Here is a 19,792-nt window from a genome sequence, read left to right as displayed (position 1 = left end):
AGTGTAAGGTTATTATTATTCTATAAATATGGAAAGATACAGGTGGTGGCGCCGGCGACGGAAAAACTTTGAGAGAGGATCAAATTCAAAGGATGTTCTACTTTATAAGATTTTTTTAACAGAATATAAGAGTTAAAAATGATTTTGAGTCTGTATAGATTAGGTAAAGGTCCCTGGATATAATATTTATTAATTCATTAGATAAAGGTCCCTAGATTAGATAATGAGGCTGCACTAGCAATCTCTTAATTAAAATTGTAAATATAATTTTTTTTATTAATCTATCGAGTTTTGTTACTCATCATGTCAGGTCACACACCACATATAACACTTATTTTTATTTTTATTTTTGGTTTTATTTTTTAAAATTAATTAAATTTTTCTATTTATCATTCATACACTACATATTTAATAAGAAAAAAAAAATTATGTATAATAAATAATGTGAAGATGATGAATAAAATTTTTCTAATCTAAATGAAGTTCTATACGATAGACTTGGTTATGTTGGTGGGCGACATCCATCTACCCAGGACTAAACGCTACGAGCACCAACATCGGTCTCATCAAAATAGAGTTTTGATCAAAATTTGATGATTTGGGGGTTAAAATGTTGGCATTAGATTCGGTATACCATCAAAACTCAAGCTTTGAGCTACAATATCTTCACTTTCATCTCTATATTTGAAGAGTTACTATTTATTCTCTATTCCTATTATTTTATTATAAAATGTATTTCTTACATTTCCTATCATTCATGCAATGACCCTCTTGTTAGTATCAATAATTTAAGTATCAAATTAAATTTTTAATATATATATGGTTAGTATAATTGTAAAATATGAAAAAAAAAATTAAATTATTATTAAAAAAGAATATGATATTATTATTTTGATAAATCTAATGACTAATCTAATGTGGGGTTATGGATAATGAGATTTTGAATTTATGTAAAATATGTACTTTTCATCAAATTTTAAAAGTAAATTTAATAAAATCAATATTAATACTCTAAACAAAATCTTTGCAGGATCTAAAGATGGCATACAATATCCAACAGTCAACCTCTTCTAAGAATAAATTTTTTTTTTCCGCAGTCTCCTTAATGAATATAGCAACAATTATACAAGGTGGTTAGGAGAGTTAAAGACATGTGATTTGATTGACATAATTTTTAAGAGGTCTGTAATTCAAAACCCTTCTCCCCCACTAAAAAAAAAAAAATGGTTATGACCAATCCATGTACACGGATTCACATGACAATAGGGGCGGGTCTTAATGCAAACTTTGTGTTTTAATTTAACAAAAATTTAAAAATTGTATTTAAAAATATAAATAATTCATTATATTAAATAACCTAAGAGTATTCTCATTGGTTTGGTCAAATTCATAATCAAAATTTAGTCAATATCATATTTTTTTGTATTTGTCTATTCCATTTGAATTTAATCTCCACATGAGATTGGTCATTTACTCTCTATATAATAATTAAATATTATTAATTAAATAATTTTTTTATTTAATTTATTTGTATCACATTTTATAATTCTATCAATTTAATATTAATAATAAATATATTCTAATTAAATTAAATTAATATTTATTACATTTATTAAATATTAAATTAACATTAAATATTAATATTGATAATAATTATATTCTAATTCAATTAAATTAAATTTATCACATTTATTAAATATTAAATATTAAAAATAGTTATATTATCATTAACTTATCATTATAATTAACTTAATAATTAATATTCTAAAACTGACCATATGTATGAAGAAATAAACTTATTCATTAAAAACATAATACTTATAAGGAAACTAATTCTCAAATGGGATCTGCCTCTCTGTTCCAGTCCTGTCCGTCCTCCTCACTTTGTAAATCTCTCAATCTTATTTTCTTAATGTCTTCAACCTTCAACTCATTTGAGAATTAATCTCCTTGTAAGTATTATGCTTTTAATGAAGAAGTTTATTTCATATCTATTTCCTATATTATCGCAAAACATTACCTCAAAACATTAGACCCTCTTATAATTCATTTTCACTATTAGTTTCTCTAAAATTACCAACTTATTCTAAAACTGTTTCTCCCTCTTCCTCTTATAATTTCCAAATTATTAATCCTCCATTATTATTTCAGCCTTCTTCATCTCTTATTATCATCAAATCTCATTGGCACCCTAATTAAATTAAATTAATATTTATCACATTTATTAAATATTAAATTAATATTAAATATTAATATTAATAATAATTATATTATCATTAACTTATCATTATAATTAAATTAATAATTAATATTAACTAATTTATTTATTTTTATTACATTTTATATTTAATAATAATAAATTGAACCAAATTTCTTAATTATAAAAAATACCTATATATTTTATGAGAAAAATAAAAATTTAATATTTTAATATTTGATTAACCTACTATTCACTTACAAATTTAAAGAATAATTATAATAAAAGTCTAAAATTTTATAAAAATGTCCAATCTAATATGATGATTTTTTGACACATATTAACTAAAATTTACCTATCATTCAATTTTGATGATGCTCTAAAGAGCCTTGTCATTGAATCGGCCTGATGACAATGTTACGTTACTGGCATAAGATGGGGCCTCAGGCAATTATCTAAATAACTTTACCATTGAGCCGCCTTGATAACAATGTCACGTCACTTGGACAATGACTGCTTTCAATTTGTGGCAAAATTGTCTTTAGAATAATAATATAATATATACAAGTATAAGCGTCGGCGCAAGCTAATTATAAAAAAGTTGGTACTATCGTGGAAATGTATGAACGGATTGTTTTTACCACGGCTCGAATGGAAAGTTTTTTATCTTATTTTATTTTATTATTATAAATTTTTTTAAAATTTTTTATATAAAATATAATAAATAATTTAATTTTTTTAAATCTCAATTTAATTTTTTAAATTTTTAAATAATAATAATATTAAAAAATAATATTCTAATAATATTTTTTTAACTTTCATCTTTTATTTAAAATCATTTTATCTTATATCTAAATTGAACCCAGTCCTTAAAAAAGAAAAAAAAATTATCCAAAAGTTATGCATTTGAAACTTATATCTGGTTTATTTATTTTTTAATCGTTCAATGTGCAATTGTTTTACTATTCATACATGGCTATCAACAATGTATAGTTAGGGATAAAAAGAAATTAACATCCCGTACAATACGTTCCGTGTAAGACTTCCCTTGCAGCAATCAATTTCATTTTGAAAGAACAAATAAATGCTATTCTCATTCATCACATTTTGTTTCCCACTTGCGAAAATTTTATCTTCTTACTCGTACGAGTGGAAGGAGTAGCTGTAATTTGAATAGTGAGTTGAAAAAAAATAAATTATATAAAAATTAAAAGTTAAATAAAATATTATTATAATATTATTTTTTAATAATAATATTATTTTAAAAATTTTAAAAATTAAATTATTTATTATGTTTTATATAAAAATTTAAAAAAAAATTATAATAATAAGATGATATAAAATACGATAAAATATTTCTTAAATCTAAACATGACCTTAATCATTAATTGAGAGGACTTGCAGGGACGTCGAGTACTTTTGGTAACATGCATGAACTCCAGGGTGATTAATTTGTGTAATTTTTGATTTGCCAAGCTAGCGCCCGAGTTAAAAAAATAATAATAATAATGAGAAAGAAGATTAGGTATATATAGACAAATAAACGGTAGTTAGGAAGTAAGTGCTGACGACGTCTTTTGGTGTAATTAAATTTTTTTAGAACTGATTTGTATAATAAGATAATATATGATGATATGAAATAATTTTAGATGAGTTGAATAAAATATTATTAAAATATTATTTTTTAATAATAATATTATTTTAAAATTTTAAAAATTAAATTATTTATTATATTTTATATAAATATTTTAAAAAATTATAACAATAAAATGAGATAAAATTATCTCTAAATTTAAACAGAAACTTAGAATAATAATATAATATATACAAGTTTAAGCGTCGGCGCAAGTTAATTTTAAAAAAGTTGGTGCTATTGTGGAAATGTGTGAACAGATTCTTTTTTTATAGAGTAGTGCTGGGTTGATCACCGCTCGGCGTAACGTTTAATATAAATTTATCTTTTTATTTTTTATTTTTAATTATTTTTAAACATTTTAAAAAAATATAAAAAAATTAATATACTAATAATTATTTCTTTAACTATTAAATAAAAAAATAAAAAAAATTAAAATATAAGAGGTGTCAAAATGAAGTATCAAAATTAAGAGTCAATATAGTATTTTTCTTTTTTTATATGAAAAATGTTAGGGAGCCCGTCCCATTTGATTTGCCCAATCACTTTTTTTTTTTTCTAATTTTTTTTACTTAGTATCTTTTGATTTTTTTCACATAATTTTTTTAATATTTTTAAATATTTTTTAAAAAATAAAAAATTTATAATATTATTAAATAATATTTTCTTAATCATTAAATAAAAAAACTAAAAAAAATAAAAAAAGTGATCGGACAAATCAAACGGAAGCCTAGCATTTTTCTTTTTATATATAGTTATGCATTTAAAACTTGTGGCTGGTCTTATTTATTTATTTATTTTTATTGTTCAAGTAATTTTTTTTTTTTTTTTCAAGAAGAGGACGGGCAAATCAATTCTTACATGACTATCAACAATACATAATTAGGGGTAAAAAGAAATTAACATCCCGTACAATACATTCCGTGTAAGACTTCCCTTGCAGCAATCAATTTCATTTAGAAAGAACAAATAAATGTTATTTTCATTCATCGCATTTTGTTTCCCACTTGCGAAAATTTTATCTTCTTCCTTGTACGAGCTGAAGGCTATTAGGTTCGGTTTGGACGGTGAATCTATGAGATAAGATGAGGTAAGTTGAGGTAAAAATTAAAAATTAAATAAAATATTATTATGATATTATTTTTTAATATTATTATTATTTTAAGATTTGAAAAAGTTAAAAGTTAAAAATTATTTTTTATATTTTATATAAAAGTTTAAAAAAATTATAATGATGAGATAAGATAAAATGAAATAAAATACTTTTTAAATATAAACAGTACCTTAACCTTTAAGAGCATCTCCATTCGTATTTTCATGTCACTGTTATCCTTAAATTATAGGGAATAATTTAGAAAAAATCTCAAAAATCTCCTCCCATTCCATTCCTTATTTTAAGATTTTGGTTTAGGGGATGAACAGTAGTTCCTTAAATCATCTTTTATTAATATTTTATTCTAATAAATAAAATATATTCATTTTCTAATCAATTACATTTTCTCTTATATCTATATTTATTATAGTTTTAAATAATAATTTTTAAAATAATTAAAATAATTACTAAAATATAAAAATAATAATTTTAAAAATATTATCAAACCTGTAAAAAAATAATTTAAATTTTTGTTTAAAATATTCACTATAGTAATAGTTCAAAATATAAGAAAAAATATTAAGTAGTTAAGTTTGTAAATGGAAGTGAGAGAAAAAAATAATAAAGAAATAATAAAAGAATATTATTTTAATAGAATTGAGAAATGATAGGGAATGAAATGTAGAAGGTTTTTTAAAAATGAGTAAAATTTAGAATAAAATTATAAGAAGTGTCATTTTTAACTAAAATTTTAAAAAAAATTTAAGAAATCGGACGTGAATGCCCTAAGGGTGTGTTTGGATGTTGAAGTGAGTTGAGTTGAGTCGAGTTGAGATGATAAAATATTGATAGAATATTATTTTTTAATATTATTATTATTTTAGAATTTAAAAAAATTAAATTGTTTATTATATTTTATATTAAAATTTAAAAAAATTGTAATGATGAGTTGAAATGAGTTGAGATGAGTTTGGTTGCCAAACTCACCCTAAGAATTGCCAATTGAGCTGTATAAATTAGTATATTAAACTGAGCTAGCTACACCGACGTTATTGTCGTTGGTCAAGCTATTGACATCAGGAACCTTAAATTCAAGCTTTGACAACTAATTAGCTAGCCCGTAGACATTCTGGTCCATTCACGCCATGCTTACGGCCATTTTCTAAGTACCGTGGATCTCAATTGGGATACGTAGAGAGTTAATTTTATTTTTAATCATTAATTGAGAGGACTCGCAGGGACGTCGAGTACTTTTGGTAACATGCATGAACTAGTCCAGGGTGATTAATTTGTGTAATCTTTGGATTTGCCAAGCTAGCCCCAGAGTTAAAAAAATAATAATAATAATTAATGAGGAAGAAGATTGGGTTTATATACAAAAACAAATGGTAGTTAGGAAGTAAGTGCTGACGACGTCTTTGGTGTAATTGACTGGTTAACATGGTAGCCGACATCGTTTGCAAGTAGCAAAGGCCACGTACATGCAGCACTTGCTCTTTGGAGGAAAGGGATTTTTGAATGAGAAGTACTATATACATATAAATAGAATATATAAAAATAAATTTATAAATTAACGTGATTTTATGTGATTAATTAGATTTATTTTAAAATAAAAATAATTTTATAATCTGACGTACTATATCAAACTATATCAGTTTATACTACGTTTAAATATTGAAATGAGTTGAATTGAGTTGAGATGATAAAATATTGTTAGAATATTATTTTTTAATATTATTAATATTTTAAAATTTGAAAAAATTGAATTGTTTATTATATTTTGTGTTAAAATTTAAAAAAATTATAATAATAAAATGAGATGTGTTTATATTCTAAACTTATCACTTTTATGTAATTTCTTTATAGTCGAAATATTTATCTTTCGTAATTATTTCTTGTGGAGAGGGCTGAAATTCCACCCCTACGTACAGTGCCTTTTTTATCTATATATAGTCGATCGTTTCAAAATGAATTTATTAAAGCCATTCACGTAAAACCAAGTCTACCTATAGTCATCTACTGTAAGATCAAGTGTCAAAGATGAATATGAAGGTTCAAATCCTATCCAAAAAGTTTATCAAACCTGCAAATCCAACTCCACCCCACCTTCGGAGTTTGCAAATATCATCCATAGATCAGCTTAGCCCTCCAACACACGTGCCATCTGTTCTATATTACCCAGCCAATGGGTATGAAAATGATAAAACGAGGAAGCTTTTGGAGAAATCACTGTCAGAAATCTTAACCCTCTATTACCCGCTAGCTGGGCGATACATCAAAGAAAGACAACTGATTGACTGTAATGATCAAGGGGTTGAATACTTGGAAGCCCAAGTAGATGGCAAGCTTGCTCAACTTTTGACAGGAGAAGTCAACATGGAGCTGTTGACCAATTTTATCCCGTATGGAATATTGGAATCGGCGACTACTCCTTTGATAATTGTTCAGGTTAACATGTTCAATTGTGGAGGGCTAGCCGTTGGGATTCGGTGTGCACACAGGATAACCGACGGATTCACAGGCACTGCATTCTTTAACTCGTGGGCTACTGCATGTCGTGTAGGTGGAATCGATGACATTAGTCATCCAATATTTGACCTGGCTTCTTTCTTCCCACCAAGAGAAAATGTGCCTGCTGCACTGCACCAAACTTATAGAAGAGCTGACATCACGAGAAGGTTCGTGTTCAACAAGGCAGCAGTAGCAAGCCTAAAAGCCACTGCCAAAGGTGTCGACGCCTGTGATTCTACAACGCCGAAACGCCAACCTTCACGGGTAGCGGTGGTCACGGCACTCTTATGGAAGGCTCTAATTGGCGTGTCTCAAGCTAGACATGGGCGCTCGAGACCTTCAATCCTGAGTCATTTAGTGAACATGCGTGGAAAGACAGCTCTGCCAATATCGGAGAACTCTAGCGGAAACCTATGTAGGAATGCATTTGCTCGATTTGGTGGAGAGAGCTGCGACAAGAAGTTGATAGAGTTGCATGCGTTGGTGGGTTTGGTTAATGATGCAATGAGGGATGCGGTGGCCAGTTGCCTCAAACCAAAAAACGGGAACGATTTATGTTCCATGGTGAGTGATTCCTTGAGAGAGGTTTGTGAGGAATATGAAAAAGGTGAGACTGATGTCTATATGTTCTTTAGCTGGTGCCGGTTGCCTTTCTATGAAACAGATTTCGGTTGGGGAAAACCTATTTGGGTGAGCACTACACGTGTACCCGTGGAAATTGTTTATCTGGTAGACACCAAAGATGGTGATGGAGTGGAGGCATGGATGCACTTGGATGAAAAAAACATGCTCCTGTTTCAGGATCATCCCGACATTATCGCCTTTGCATCCCAAACCTAATGTATCACCCGACATCAATTCAATAAATGCATGTCCACAGATCCGGCTGCTAGATCATGATGTACGAGATCATGATATATTATATAAATATATATATATATATATATATATATATATCATGGTGTGTTTTTACCAAGTTATTTAATGCTGCATTATTCATATATATTACAATAAAGAGCTCGATCACCATATTCCAGATCTATTATGGTCGATCTGAGCTTGCTTAAATGTAAATTAGCTATATCAAGCATGTATTGAGTCGTTAGTCTGAATAAATTAATTTGAGTCTATGTATGATTTTCTTTATGCCTCAATTTATGCATGTTGGATTCTTTGACGAAATAATGAGACCGAACTTTTCTTAGCTTATTAGTTCGTGAGTTGGTTCATCTAATTAAGATGCCGTTTGGATTCTCAACTCTAACTCATCTCATTTCATAATTAAAAATTTCTCAAATTTTCATACAAAATATAATAAACCGTTTATCTTTTTTAAATTCTAAAACAATAATAATATTAAAAATAATATTCTAACAATATTTTATTCAACTAATCTAAAATCATGTCAACTCATTTCTAAATCTAAACAAGGCCGACTAAGTCAGCCTCGTACGGATGCAAGACTTTTTGAAAGTTTTTCCAATAAGTCTAAACATTAATTCTCATTAATTTCATTCTTAAATATATAAAATCTAAAAACGTGTCACTTATTTGTGTTTTTTTTTTGCTCTTTCATCTCAACCTAGCTATTTTCACTCCTTCAATTAAAATATTAAAAATAAAATAAATACATAATAAAAAAAATCGAATCTATGGGGTGACTAACAGTACTGATCACCTCCCCTTGGGCGGTTCTGGATAGCCCAGATCGAGTGGCCACCCGATACCCAAATCGAATGGCTACCATCCAGATGACCAAATCGAATGGCTACCATCCCGATGACTAGCCCAGATGGAGCTCCAATTAACTCTTTTTTTTTTTTTTTTTTTTCTACTAACTTTCACTATCTAGATATTTCTTAATCATAAGTATTAAAATAAATACTAAATATAAATATTAAACATAATTATAAAACATAAGTAACACACAGGTCCTTAGAAAACCCAAAGCTTGTCTTCAAACTGTCTTCCCAGTCCACGCTATTTGCTTTTTAATCGTAGAAAATATAATAAAATAAAAAATGAGATAGAGAAGAGGGAAGGGAAGAGATTTGAGGATTACATCTTTATTAATATCAATTGTTATTGAATGCATATATAACATCTGCCACTATTTATAGATGAATGATTATGAGATTAGAGAAATAATGGAAATACAATAAATCAATTATACTAATTATTTTATACAATAAATTAAATATGATAGACAATAAGTTATAATATTATCACACATACTAGAATATTATGGATATATTATATAATAAATATATATTCTCACGTTAATAACTTCATTGATGAGGCCTATTATAAAGCGGATCGACATTGACAAGTTGATACGATCCCTTTGCTGTTAGTTCATGAGGTAGTTTTATATTTGCGGGTGGAATAAAATAACATGCACCATGCAGCGATTCCGATATTGGCTGTAATTTGTTCATATAGTTCCAATCAAATGCAATTGGTTTATTCAAGCCAATCACAGAGAGCATAGATCTCGATTAAACCTATCGATCTGCTACAAGATCATGTCTGATCAAAAGTTGAATATGAAGGTTCAAATCCTATCCAAAAAGTTGATCAAACCAGCAAATCCAACTCCACCTGCTCTTCGGAGTTTGAAATTATCATCGCTAGATCAAATTAACCCTCCTATATACACCACCCGTATATTCTGTACTACCATGCCAGTGGAGATCATGAAATTAATGGTGATCATAGGAGGAAGCTTTTGGAGGAATGAATCTTAACCCTCTATTATCCCCTAGCTGGAAGATACGTCAAAGATAGTCAACTAGTTGACTGTAATGATGACGGGGTAGAATACTGTTGTGGTGGGTCCTTCCATGCGAGGGAAATTATTATAATGACATACTAGTAATTTTGCTTGTCACACACACACACATATATAAGAGTAGTCACTTTCTTAATCATTAATTAAAAAAAATTAAATATATGAATAGTTAAAGTGAGGGGATAAACTCAGACGACATATTAGTATTTTTTTATATGTAAATGAGAGTGGCGGCTGAAAGTGACATACCTGCGCAAAAAAGAAAAAAAGTGAGAAGAGTAATAGACGAGAAGAGGAATAGACAGGAGAGAGAGCCGTCAGTGTATGAAGTTTTTCTCTTCTTTTTTTTTCCTCACATTTCCACCAAACATTTGAGAGATCATCCGTGGTTGGATTTTGATGAAATTTCACTATGTTGTTCATGATGTCGACGGCTTCATTTTGACTAGTGCCGATCGTTGAGATCCATTTTCATCTATCCTCTACAAATACTCACTTGGTGAAGTTTTTCTTGTCACCCTTGTGGTTTTCTATATGTGGTGATGTTTTTGTGTTGAACCAAGAATATAAATATTCTTGATGTATTGGTAGCCTCTAAATATTGTTCTATAGAAGACAATCTGTAACCTTATTATCGTTGATAGTGGAAGTTTAACTGGACTAAGTTCTGTGATTTTTCTCTTTGCATTGGAGGATTTTCTACGTAAAAATTCTTGTGTCTTGCTTGAGAGTTTATATTTATAACTAGATTATTAATTTAATTTACACATTGACGCTATAATATTTGATGTTCACCCTAACAAATACTTGAACGCCCAAGTAAGTGGTCAGGTTGCTTAACTTCTGGATGGAGAAATCAAACCCCAGATGTTGGATAATCTTGTACAATATTGTGGAATATCAGACTCGCCAACTACTCCTTTGTTAATTGTTCAGGTCAACGTTGTTCGATTGTGGTGGGCTAGCCATTGGGCTATGCGCTTTACACAAGATAGTCGATGGATTCACGGCCAGTGCATTCATAAGTGCTTGGGCTACAACATGCAGTGTAGGACTGTAGGAGGGATCAATAATGTGATTCGTAGTACTCCAATATTTGACCTGGCTTCTTTCTTCCCACCAAGAGAGAATATACATGCATGCTGCAGTTTGCGACGTCCCATAAGAAGAGCTAACACCAAGGGAAGGTTCGTGTTCAGAGGTGAAACAATAGCAACTCTAAAAACCATTGCAGAAGGTGGCGCCGGTGATTCTACAACAAAACGCCAACCTTCACGAGTAGTGGCGGTCACAGCGCTTATATGGAAGGCTTTAATTGGTGTCACTCAAGCTAGACATGGGCACCTTGTTGGAAATTTGGACCTTTCAAATTCACTTCCTATGATCCACCTTTTAAAGGAATATCAAGAAAAATAGAGAAATAAAAATAATACAATAATTTACGTGAAAAACTCTCAAAATCAGAAAAAAAAACTATCAAATTCAAAAAAGAAAATTCACTATATGAAAAATTGTTTCAATCACATAATTTTTCTCTTTATTCCAAAGACGGGACATAGCTTAATTTTTTCACTAACAAAATTTTAACTCTCATATCTTTCTCTTTCACAAAAAAAAGTTAACAGAAGAATATTCTTAGAGTCACAAATTACTAGCTAAGCTTATGACTGAAATACTTAACCAAGAAGGCTAAGCCTCATTTTATAGGCCCTGAGCCTTGCCTCTTGCTCATTTCCCACCGAATGTGGGACTCCAAAGAGCAACACCCAACACACCTGAGAACCTCTATCATGAATCATTCGGTGGACTTACGCGGAAAGATATCTTTGTCAATACCAGATCTGGCGGAGACAGCGAGAGCAAGTTGGAGTTGCACGAATTGGCAAGTTTGGTTATTGATGCAATACAGAATGCAGTGGCCGACTGCATGAAACCAAAAAATGGGGACGAGTTGTTTTCCATAGTGACTAATTCCATGAGAGAGGTCTCTGAAGAAGCTGAAAGAGGTGGAACCGATGTGTATTTATTTGGTAGTTGGTGTTGGTTCCCTTTGTATATGAAGTAAATTTTGGTTGGGGAAAACCTGCTTGGGCGAGCAGTGTACGTACACCCGTGGAATTAGTTCATATATATATATGTTAGACACCAAAGATGGTGATGGAATTGAGGCATGGGTAAACTAGGATGAGAAAAACATGGTATTGTTTCAAAATCATCTAGACGTTATGGCCTTTGCCTCCCAAATCTAAGTACTGCTTCCCCAAATTTGGTTGCTTCAATTCCTTCCAACATGTCATGTGTATTTGTTTTCATGGCCAAGCACATGAGGTATCGTACTCATGATCAGTACTCATCACCGTTATATTGAAATGAATTGAAGCAATCATTAATTTCAATGTCTGTTTATGTTTTGGGCATCACCATTGTCGCCTCATGATCGAAAGAACATTCATGTTAAGTGTAGTAGTACTTCCGTCCTGAAGACATGCTGATTTTTCGGTATTTATATCGATGCTAGCTAGTTTAATAATTTTGTTCAAACCTTTACCAGTTTATGCTTGTATCATGCTATCTCGCTGCTTCAATATCTTTACGTAATTTTCACTAAATTATTATTTAAATTCACAAAACCTTAATTACAAACAAAAAAATCATTTGTCATAATAAATGATAAGATAAATATAAGTGATTAATCTAACTTTGGTAAGGTACAAGTGATAATTAAGTGATAAGTACTGCGATTGATGGAAGTACCCGGCCTTCCAAAGTCAATTGTCATTAAAACCAGCGGCGCACCTACGTTATCATGATTCATGACTAGGGGCGCCATGGCCACCCAGAATTTTTAAAACTTCAAAATATACCTTATATTTTATTTATATTTCTATAAATATAGCAAAGAGTTCTTCTATACAACCCCCTACTATTCCTCAACCTCCGCACGCCAAACCTACGTGACATTTATTTATTTATTTTGTTTAAAAAATATGAAACGTAAGTTTTGATTTGTGGAGGGATCCAAATTCAATTCAATTACATCCCCCCAAATTGTTCTCCCCCGCGTTCTCAACCCCCACCCCCCAGCTCGTTTTCCTTACGCCGGCCTCACTCCTCTACCCGCATTCTTACTGTCATCATTGTCCTTTATCTACTTTCGGTACCGTGTGGCTCCGCCGACAAGATTAACAAAAGTTTGAAGATGGTTTTTTTTTCAAATAATCTACTCAACCTCCAGCTTCACCATTCTCGCACGGCTTCACCCCTCCACTCGCATTCTTGCTGCTGAAATCATCACCATCCGTCATCTACTTCCAGCAGCGTCTAGCTCCGCCAACAAGGGTAAGAAATGAAAGTATAAGGGTTTTTATTTTTCTATTTTCGTCTCCTAGTATCTCTCCATTTCTAGCATTACTCATATTGTGTGTTTTTGTGTTTAATGGATCTGCGATTTTGTATTTGTTTGATCTGTGTTTTGTGGGTTTTTTGGTTGTTGACTTTTTGGGTGTTTTATCATCCGAGAATGGCATCAACTGTTCATAGCACGCATAAATTTCGTATACCATGCCACACAACGCATCAACTGTGTTTTTTGGTTCCTGATTTTGGTTTTTGGGTTGTTGATGTTATATACCATTCACTGGTTTTTGGTTTGCTGATGTTGTATTCCATTCACTGGTTTTTTGCTTGTTGATAACAACTGAAATTGTGTAGCTAATTAAATATTAAATCAAACCAAGATTTAGTTACCAAAATGCCAGCCCCCCGTAAACATGTTCTGCTTGCTAAGGTCTGCTATATTGGTCAAAGGAACATCATTTCACCAACAAAATTAGTTAACTTTATCCATTTTAAAATTGATTTATGAAATAAAATAAATCTGAATGTGATTAAGCCATATGCTATGGTCTTGAAAAAGTTGGACTTGAAAAACTATATAGGCTGAAAAAATAAACCAAGATATTCGTACTCTTCATTTCCAACTTCTCTAAGGCCTCATTTGGATGTTACTTTTGAGATGGTGATTAGTCTAAGGCCTCATTTGGATGTGGCCCCCATGATAATGAATTTATACTTTTCATCCCCAGGAGAAAGTCATATAATCTTTAGACCTGAACGCTTCATTTGCTTTTACTTTTGGTGATTAAAATGTATCTTCTAGCATATCTAGATTTTCATTAGCTAGTGAAAATATGTTCAATTAGCATGTCTTATGTTTAGTTAGCATTTTATTTTTCCTTTGTTGGTACATGTATAACTAATAACATTTTATTTGATTTTTTCAAGATGTTAGTTAGTGTTAAGTTTAGTTATTTGACTTTTGAATTGTTGGCACAGGTATAAACCAGATACGAGCGAGCATTATGCGTATATATGTTTGTGAAATCAGATATGGGCGTGCAAAGGATTTATGCTTTCCGTATACACGAAGGATTATTTTCTTGAAGTGTAATATTTTTGGAAATGTAATATTTTCTTGTCTGTAAAGGGGGTAAACCAGATATGTGATTTTTGATATGTAAAGTGCAATATAATATTTTCTTAAAGATGGTTTGTTTCCATTTACATTATATTCGTGGATTGGCTGCTACTTCTTATATTGCAGTTTGTTTTCACAATCTTTGATATAAGATTGCAGCAGAATGTATTTCTTCTATGTTTTGTTAGTTTAGGAACTTGGTGAGGACAAAGTATATATGAGTGAGAACATATTGGCCTTTGAACCAGAACCTTTTGCTGATTGTTCAAATAAATTGTTGTTAATGGTTCTAGTTGCTGACATTTCGAAAGTGTTTAATTTGTGAGTGAAGATGGAACCCACTCAACTAAACATGCCACTTCAAAAGTGGAACAAGTTAAATAGGCAAGTGGCAGAACAAAACTAAATAAAGATTTTCCATTAACAAAAATTTGCTATGCCAATATGCAACTATTTAATGGAATAACCCAAACACAAACACAGAAACCCAAAGATTGTAACAGGTCAATTTTCTGCATTTTCAAAGTAGGTTGTTTTCTACAAAACTATCAACCACATGAACTCAAAAATATGAGAGTGACTTAAATGAGCTGCAACATGCAAGAACAACAATACAAAATAAAGTGTTCCATCCTGATGCTATTTTCCTTAAACTTTTCAACAAAATAAGTAATATCTTCATTTGCAACAGCTTCTCCCGACACACTTGCAGCTCGAATAGATATCATGATCATTATGATGCTTTTTAATTTGGTTGCAAAAGATATCATCCCTGACCCAGACTTTCTTGCCAAGTTCTTTGCAAATGCATTGTTTGAAATGAAGCAAGCCATTGCAGCCACCTACAAAATCCAGGAGGAATTTATTTGTTAGTATGTTGATCAATTCACCTGAAAAAACTTGCTTTGTAAGAAAATTTAGACTGCAATTATTTTCTTCTATGTTTACAATAATTATTACTCATCCAAGAACTTTTGACTCGCACAAATCAATAGTAATATCTTAATCATTCACTGTAGAAAATGTTGCCATGCATCAGACAAGAATGGCACCAAGTCTATTAACCTTCATCTTTGACAGCCACTCGTGAAGAGATGGACATAAATCTTTATGTTTCCCAGGTGCTCACAAAGAGCCTTCCATGAACAAGATAATAATTAGTAATTCAACCACCTGCGATGTGTCCTAATGTAGGACTCCAAACAAACCATTCCAAAATTGGAGCTCCACTTTCAATTCATTAAGACCATATCGACCCCTAATTTCAAACGCATGCTAATAATCAAGAACGTGCCTTCAAACAGGAATCCAGTTTATTGTAGTAAAATATATAGCTAGCTTCCAAATTACATATATCTATGCTTGAAAATGGATCTACGTACATGTTTATGCTTAAAAATTTTACTTTTATATTTTGAAAAATGGACCCTAATTTTGCTTGAAGATTGCCAGTGCACCAACCACAATGATTGTGGGATATATCTGCAAAACAAGGGTAAAGGAGTTTGTGCTAAAAAAATGGTAAAATATGAGATGCGCTTTTGCTTGAAATACCTATTCGCCACAATGCAGTGCATAAATTGAGGGAGAAGATATGGGTGCTGGGCAAGGGAGAAGATATGGGTGCTAGGGTCGGAGAAGAGATGGGTTGAGGGAGAGGGCTTCGGCGCCATGGATGAGAAACTCAGAAGGCTGGAGTTTGAGAAGAGGGAGAGGTCTGCGTCGAGTGGGAACTCTGAGGGAGAAGGGGGAGAATGAAGGAGCTCGGGAGGAATAAATAATAAACCGTGATGTGGCGACAAACCGGGTTCACCACGTCAGGAGTGTGGCGTGCGTTTAGGGGACCGGGGGTTGGGTAGCTTTTTTCTATAGTGCTATGTCTTTCTTCAATTTTTTTGTTATAGTGTCAAAATTTTATATAATTTCTATATATTATTTATTTTTAACGACGTGACCTCACCAAAATTAAATTAAAATTAAGTTTAGAAAAAATAATAAACTTATTAATATAGATCTCAAAGTTTTTTTTATACAATATTAGACTTCTTAATATAGAATCCAAAATAAAAATACAAGAGAAATAATTTAAGATTGATGATTTACATGAAAAATAGTTGAGAGGTTTTATCCTCTAGACTTCAATGAGTAAAAAAAATTATTTAATGTCTCAATTATAGCATTGTATACTTAATGTGACACGAAAAATATCTAGATTTTGCATGAAACTTAATAAATTAGCTTACATACTAGAATAAGAAAGATAATATTCTAAAAGATCACTTAATAATTTCTATGAAGAAAATAAATTCTAAATATTTCATTACAAAAATAATAATGGATTAATATAATTATTTGAAACATTATCATTAGGAATTTGAAACATATATTAAGTTGTGTTTTTTAAAATTTTATTTGTATATATATGTAGCAAATTATTGAGATCTAATTTTATTTCTATAGTTATATTTTTATGATTTTCTAGTTTCTTTTTTTATTTTATATAAACATGTCACACAATAGAAAAATTGGCCTCCCTCGTAAAAGTTTCTGGTTCCACCACTGTATAAAACCATAGACCATAAATAAAATTAAGTCGGTTAATTAATTAGGTAATTAACGATTTTGATAATGATCTCTTCAATCTAATAACAGAGAAATAAATGAGAAATGATTAATCCATGATTAAAATATTATTGAGAAAAATAAAGTAAAGTTTAGAATTAATTGATATTGTGTGATGAAGTACGCCATATATTTTTCAACGAAAAAAAAAAAAGGGTTCTATAAATGTAATCACGAGGACTAAAGGTTGCTATGATCCTAATGGTTAAAAACTTGCCATATAATTACTATCCAACATTCCAAAGGTTTTGGATCTACGGTTAAACTTATAATATATAATCGATACCAAGGCAGAAATTTATATATCCATCACCATCCTCGTCGAAATTCAGGCTTCACGCAGTAACTCGTTGCGCTTCAAGCACCTCCTCTATGGGTACTTCATCGTCGTCGTCTAGAAGACCTTCGCCAGGTAGCTCAAAGCCATATCTGTCTTCCTCGGAAGAAGGAGTACTATATATCAAGCCAAGCTTCTCTACCACTCGCCGCGCATTCTCCTTCTTGATTCTTCCATTGTTTTGCATTCCGAACACGGTAATTGGAGCTCGGACCATTGTGTCATCAACCTTGCGCGCATTCTGTGGCTTGCAACCATGATCGTCCTCACCAAGGTGAGTTGCCGCTGAGCTTGCACTTGAGCTTCCAAATGCATGCAACACGCGGTCTCTAATCAATGATCTTGAGCATGCCTCGGTTATGCCCGTTATGTTAGACTAAAAGCTTTTCACCTTTCAAAAGAATTACTAGCGTTTAGAAGAAAGCACTCTGAACGAGTGGAGTTGAGCAGATAATAGAGAGATTGCTTTCCTTCTCTCGTGTTCAACAGTTTTTATAGTTGGAACAATGGCATTATACCCTCGTTTTCTTTGTAAATCACGCGAATGTCATTCCAATCTTCATTTATTTTTACATATAAGATGAAATGAGATAAATTAAAAATAAAATAAAATATTATTATAATATATATATTTTTTAATATTATTTTTATTTTAAGATTTAAAAAAATTAAATTGTTTATTTTATTTTACGTAAAAACTTAAGAATTAAAACTGTAATGATTAGATAAGATGAAATGATATGAGTTCGGTTAAATACAATAAATTTTACATATTTTTTGTGTATTTTATTATTGTGATCGGCTAAAATAGTAATTTTACTAGTAAAAACACTGTGATATGTAAACGGGAAAAATTTTTCTTCCCGTCCTCAATTGATCAAAGGTCTTGCAAGATTTAAATGGGCATCAGGTCCCATCCCTCCAAATCTCAAGAATTCCTCCCGCGCGGGGATATTCAATTCTGAACAAACAAGCTGTACGATGTTTGCAGTTACAGCGCCAAAAGACATTTTATTCAGGGTCACAGCAATAGCAAACCTGTTATTCAAGTCGGCAAAGCCTGTTGATCCGCCCATTCCCGAGTGCCCAAAGGCTACAGGGGGCCCCTCTTTCAAATTGAACCTCTTAAATCCTAGGCCAAAATCCCCATTTGGCAAAACCAAATTCCCATATTCGCCAACACCCAAGAACGCATCGTGAATTCTGGGATTGTTAAAAATCCTACCGATAGAGTTGTTTCGAGGATTGGGATTTTCAGGGTTGTCGGTCATACTGGTGCTATTGCCATTGTCATTGCTAGTGCTACCATCATTGGCAAGCCTAGTAGTAGAAGCACCACTGCTGGCATCTCTACTAAGGCTAACGTCATCATGATTCGGTTTCTGTTCATAGTCATTAGAGTTGTTCGTTGAATCGGTAACTGCGAATATTCTCATTGGATTAATTAAAAGTTAAATTCAATGAGAATTTAACTATTAGGTAGATAAATTACTCACATTGAATTATAACTACAGTAATATTCAAACTAATTTCTAAATTTAGAAGATACTATTCATTCATCAAATCCTTTTTATATTATTTCTTTCTCTTTCCTTTTAATATTAATTATTTCTCTCTCCATTTTAAATGACAATTGAAAAAATATAATTAGAATACAATTACAAATTAATATATAATATTATAAATAGTAAAATATGAAAAAATAAAATAAATTCATAATTAAAAAAATTAAAAAATTTTCAAAATTATTAATTATTCATTACTATATAATGAATAAATAGATAATTCAATTTGGAGATTTGATGTGAATAGTCAAAATTAAATTCATCTTATATTATTTTATTGTCATATAATGAAAAAATGGCTATTCCAATATAGAGATTTATATAAATGGAATAGCTAAAAGTTAAATTCATCTTACATTCATAAAAAATGTATTTTAATTTAGCTATTCCAATGAGAGTGCTCTTAGTTCTACTACCTCTCCGCCTTTTTAAGGGCTTCTGGGAAGAAAATTTGGGGATTTGGGGGTGGCTGCCAAGTGGCGCTTGGAAGACTTTTAAATTATTGTCATATTTATAAATTTAAATTTATAATTTAATTTATGTGATAATTTAAGTTTAAAAATATA

The 19,792-nt window shown here is 30.7% G+C and overlaps 1 protein-coding gene and 1 pseudogene across 1 annotated transcript; both read left to right on the top strand.

Annotated features, from left to right (window-relative positions):
* The first annotated feature begins 6,934 nt into the window (after positions 1-6,934).
* LOC109009540 (acetyl-CoA-benzylalcohol acetyltransferase-like) lies at positions 6,935-8,336 on the top strand. Its single transcript, XM_018990054.2, has one exon. It carries the CDS (start codon positions 6,964-6,966, stop codon positions 8,272-8,274), a length of 1,311 nt encoding a protein of 436 aa, XP_018845599.1. The 5' UTR covers positions 6,935-6,963; the 3' UTR covers positions 8,275-8,336.
* A 1,623-nt stretch (positions 8,337-9,959) lies between these two features.
* On the top strand, positions 9,960-12,290 carry LOC109009423 (annotated as a pseudogene).
* The last annotated feature ends 7,502 nt before the right edge of the window (positions 12,291-19,792 follow it).

The sequence above is a fragment of the Juglans regia genome, chromosome 11 (genome assembly GCF_001411555.2).
Source record: "Juglans regia cultivar Chandler chromosome 11, Walnut 2.0, whole genome shotgun sequence".
Lineage (NCBI taxonomy): Eukaryota > Viridiplantae > Streptophyta > Magnoliopsida > Fagales > Juglandaceae > Juglans > Juglans regia.
Note: the sequence above shows the minus strand (reverse complement) of the source record. Positions and strands in the feature narration are given on the sequence as shown.

Coding starts and splice junctions, on each gene's coding strand:
- LOC109009540 (XM_018990054.2), top strand. CDS start 6,964: ATGAATATGAAGGTTCAAATCCTATCCAAAAAGTTTATCAAACCTGCA.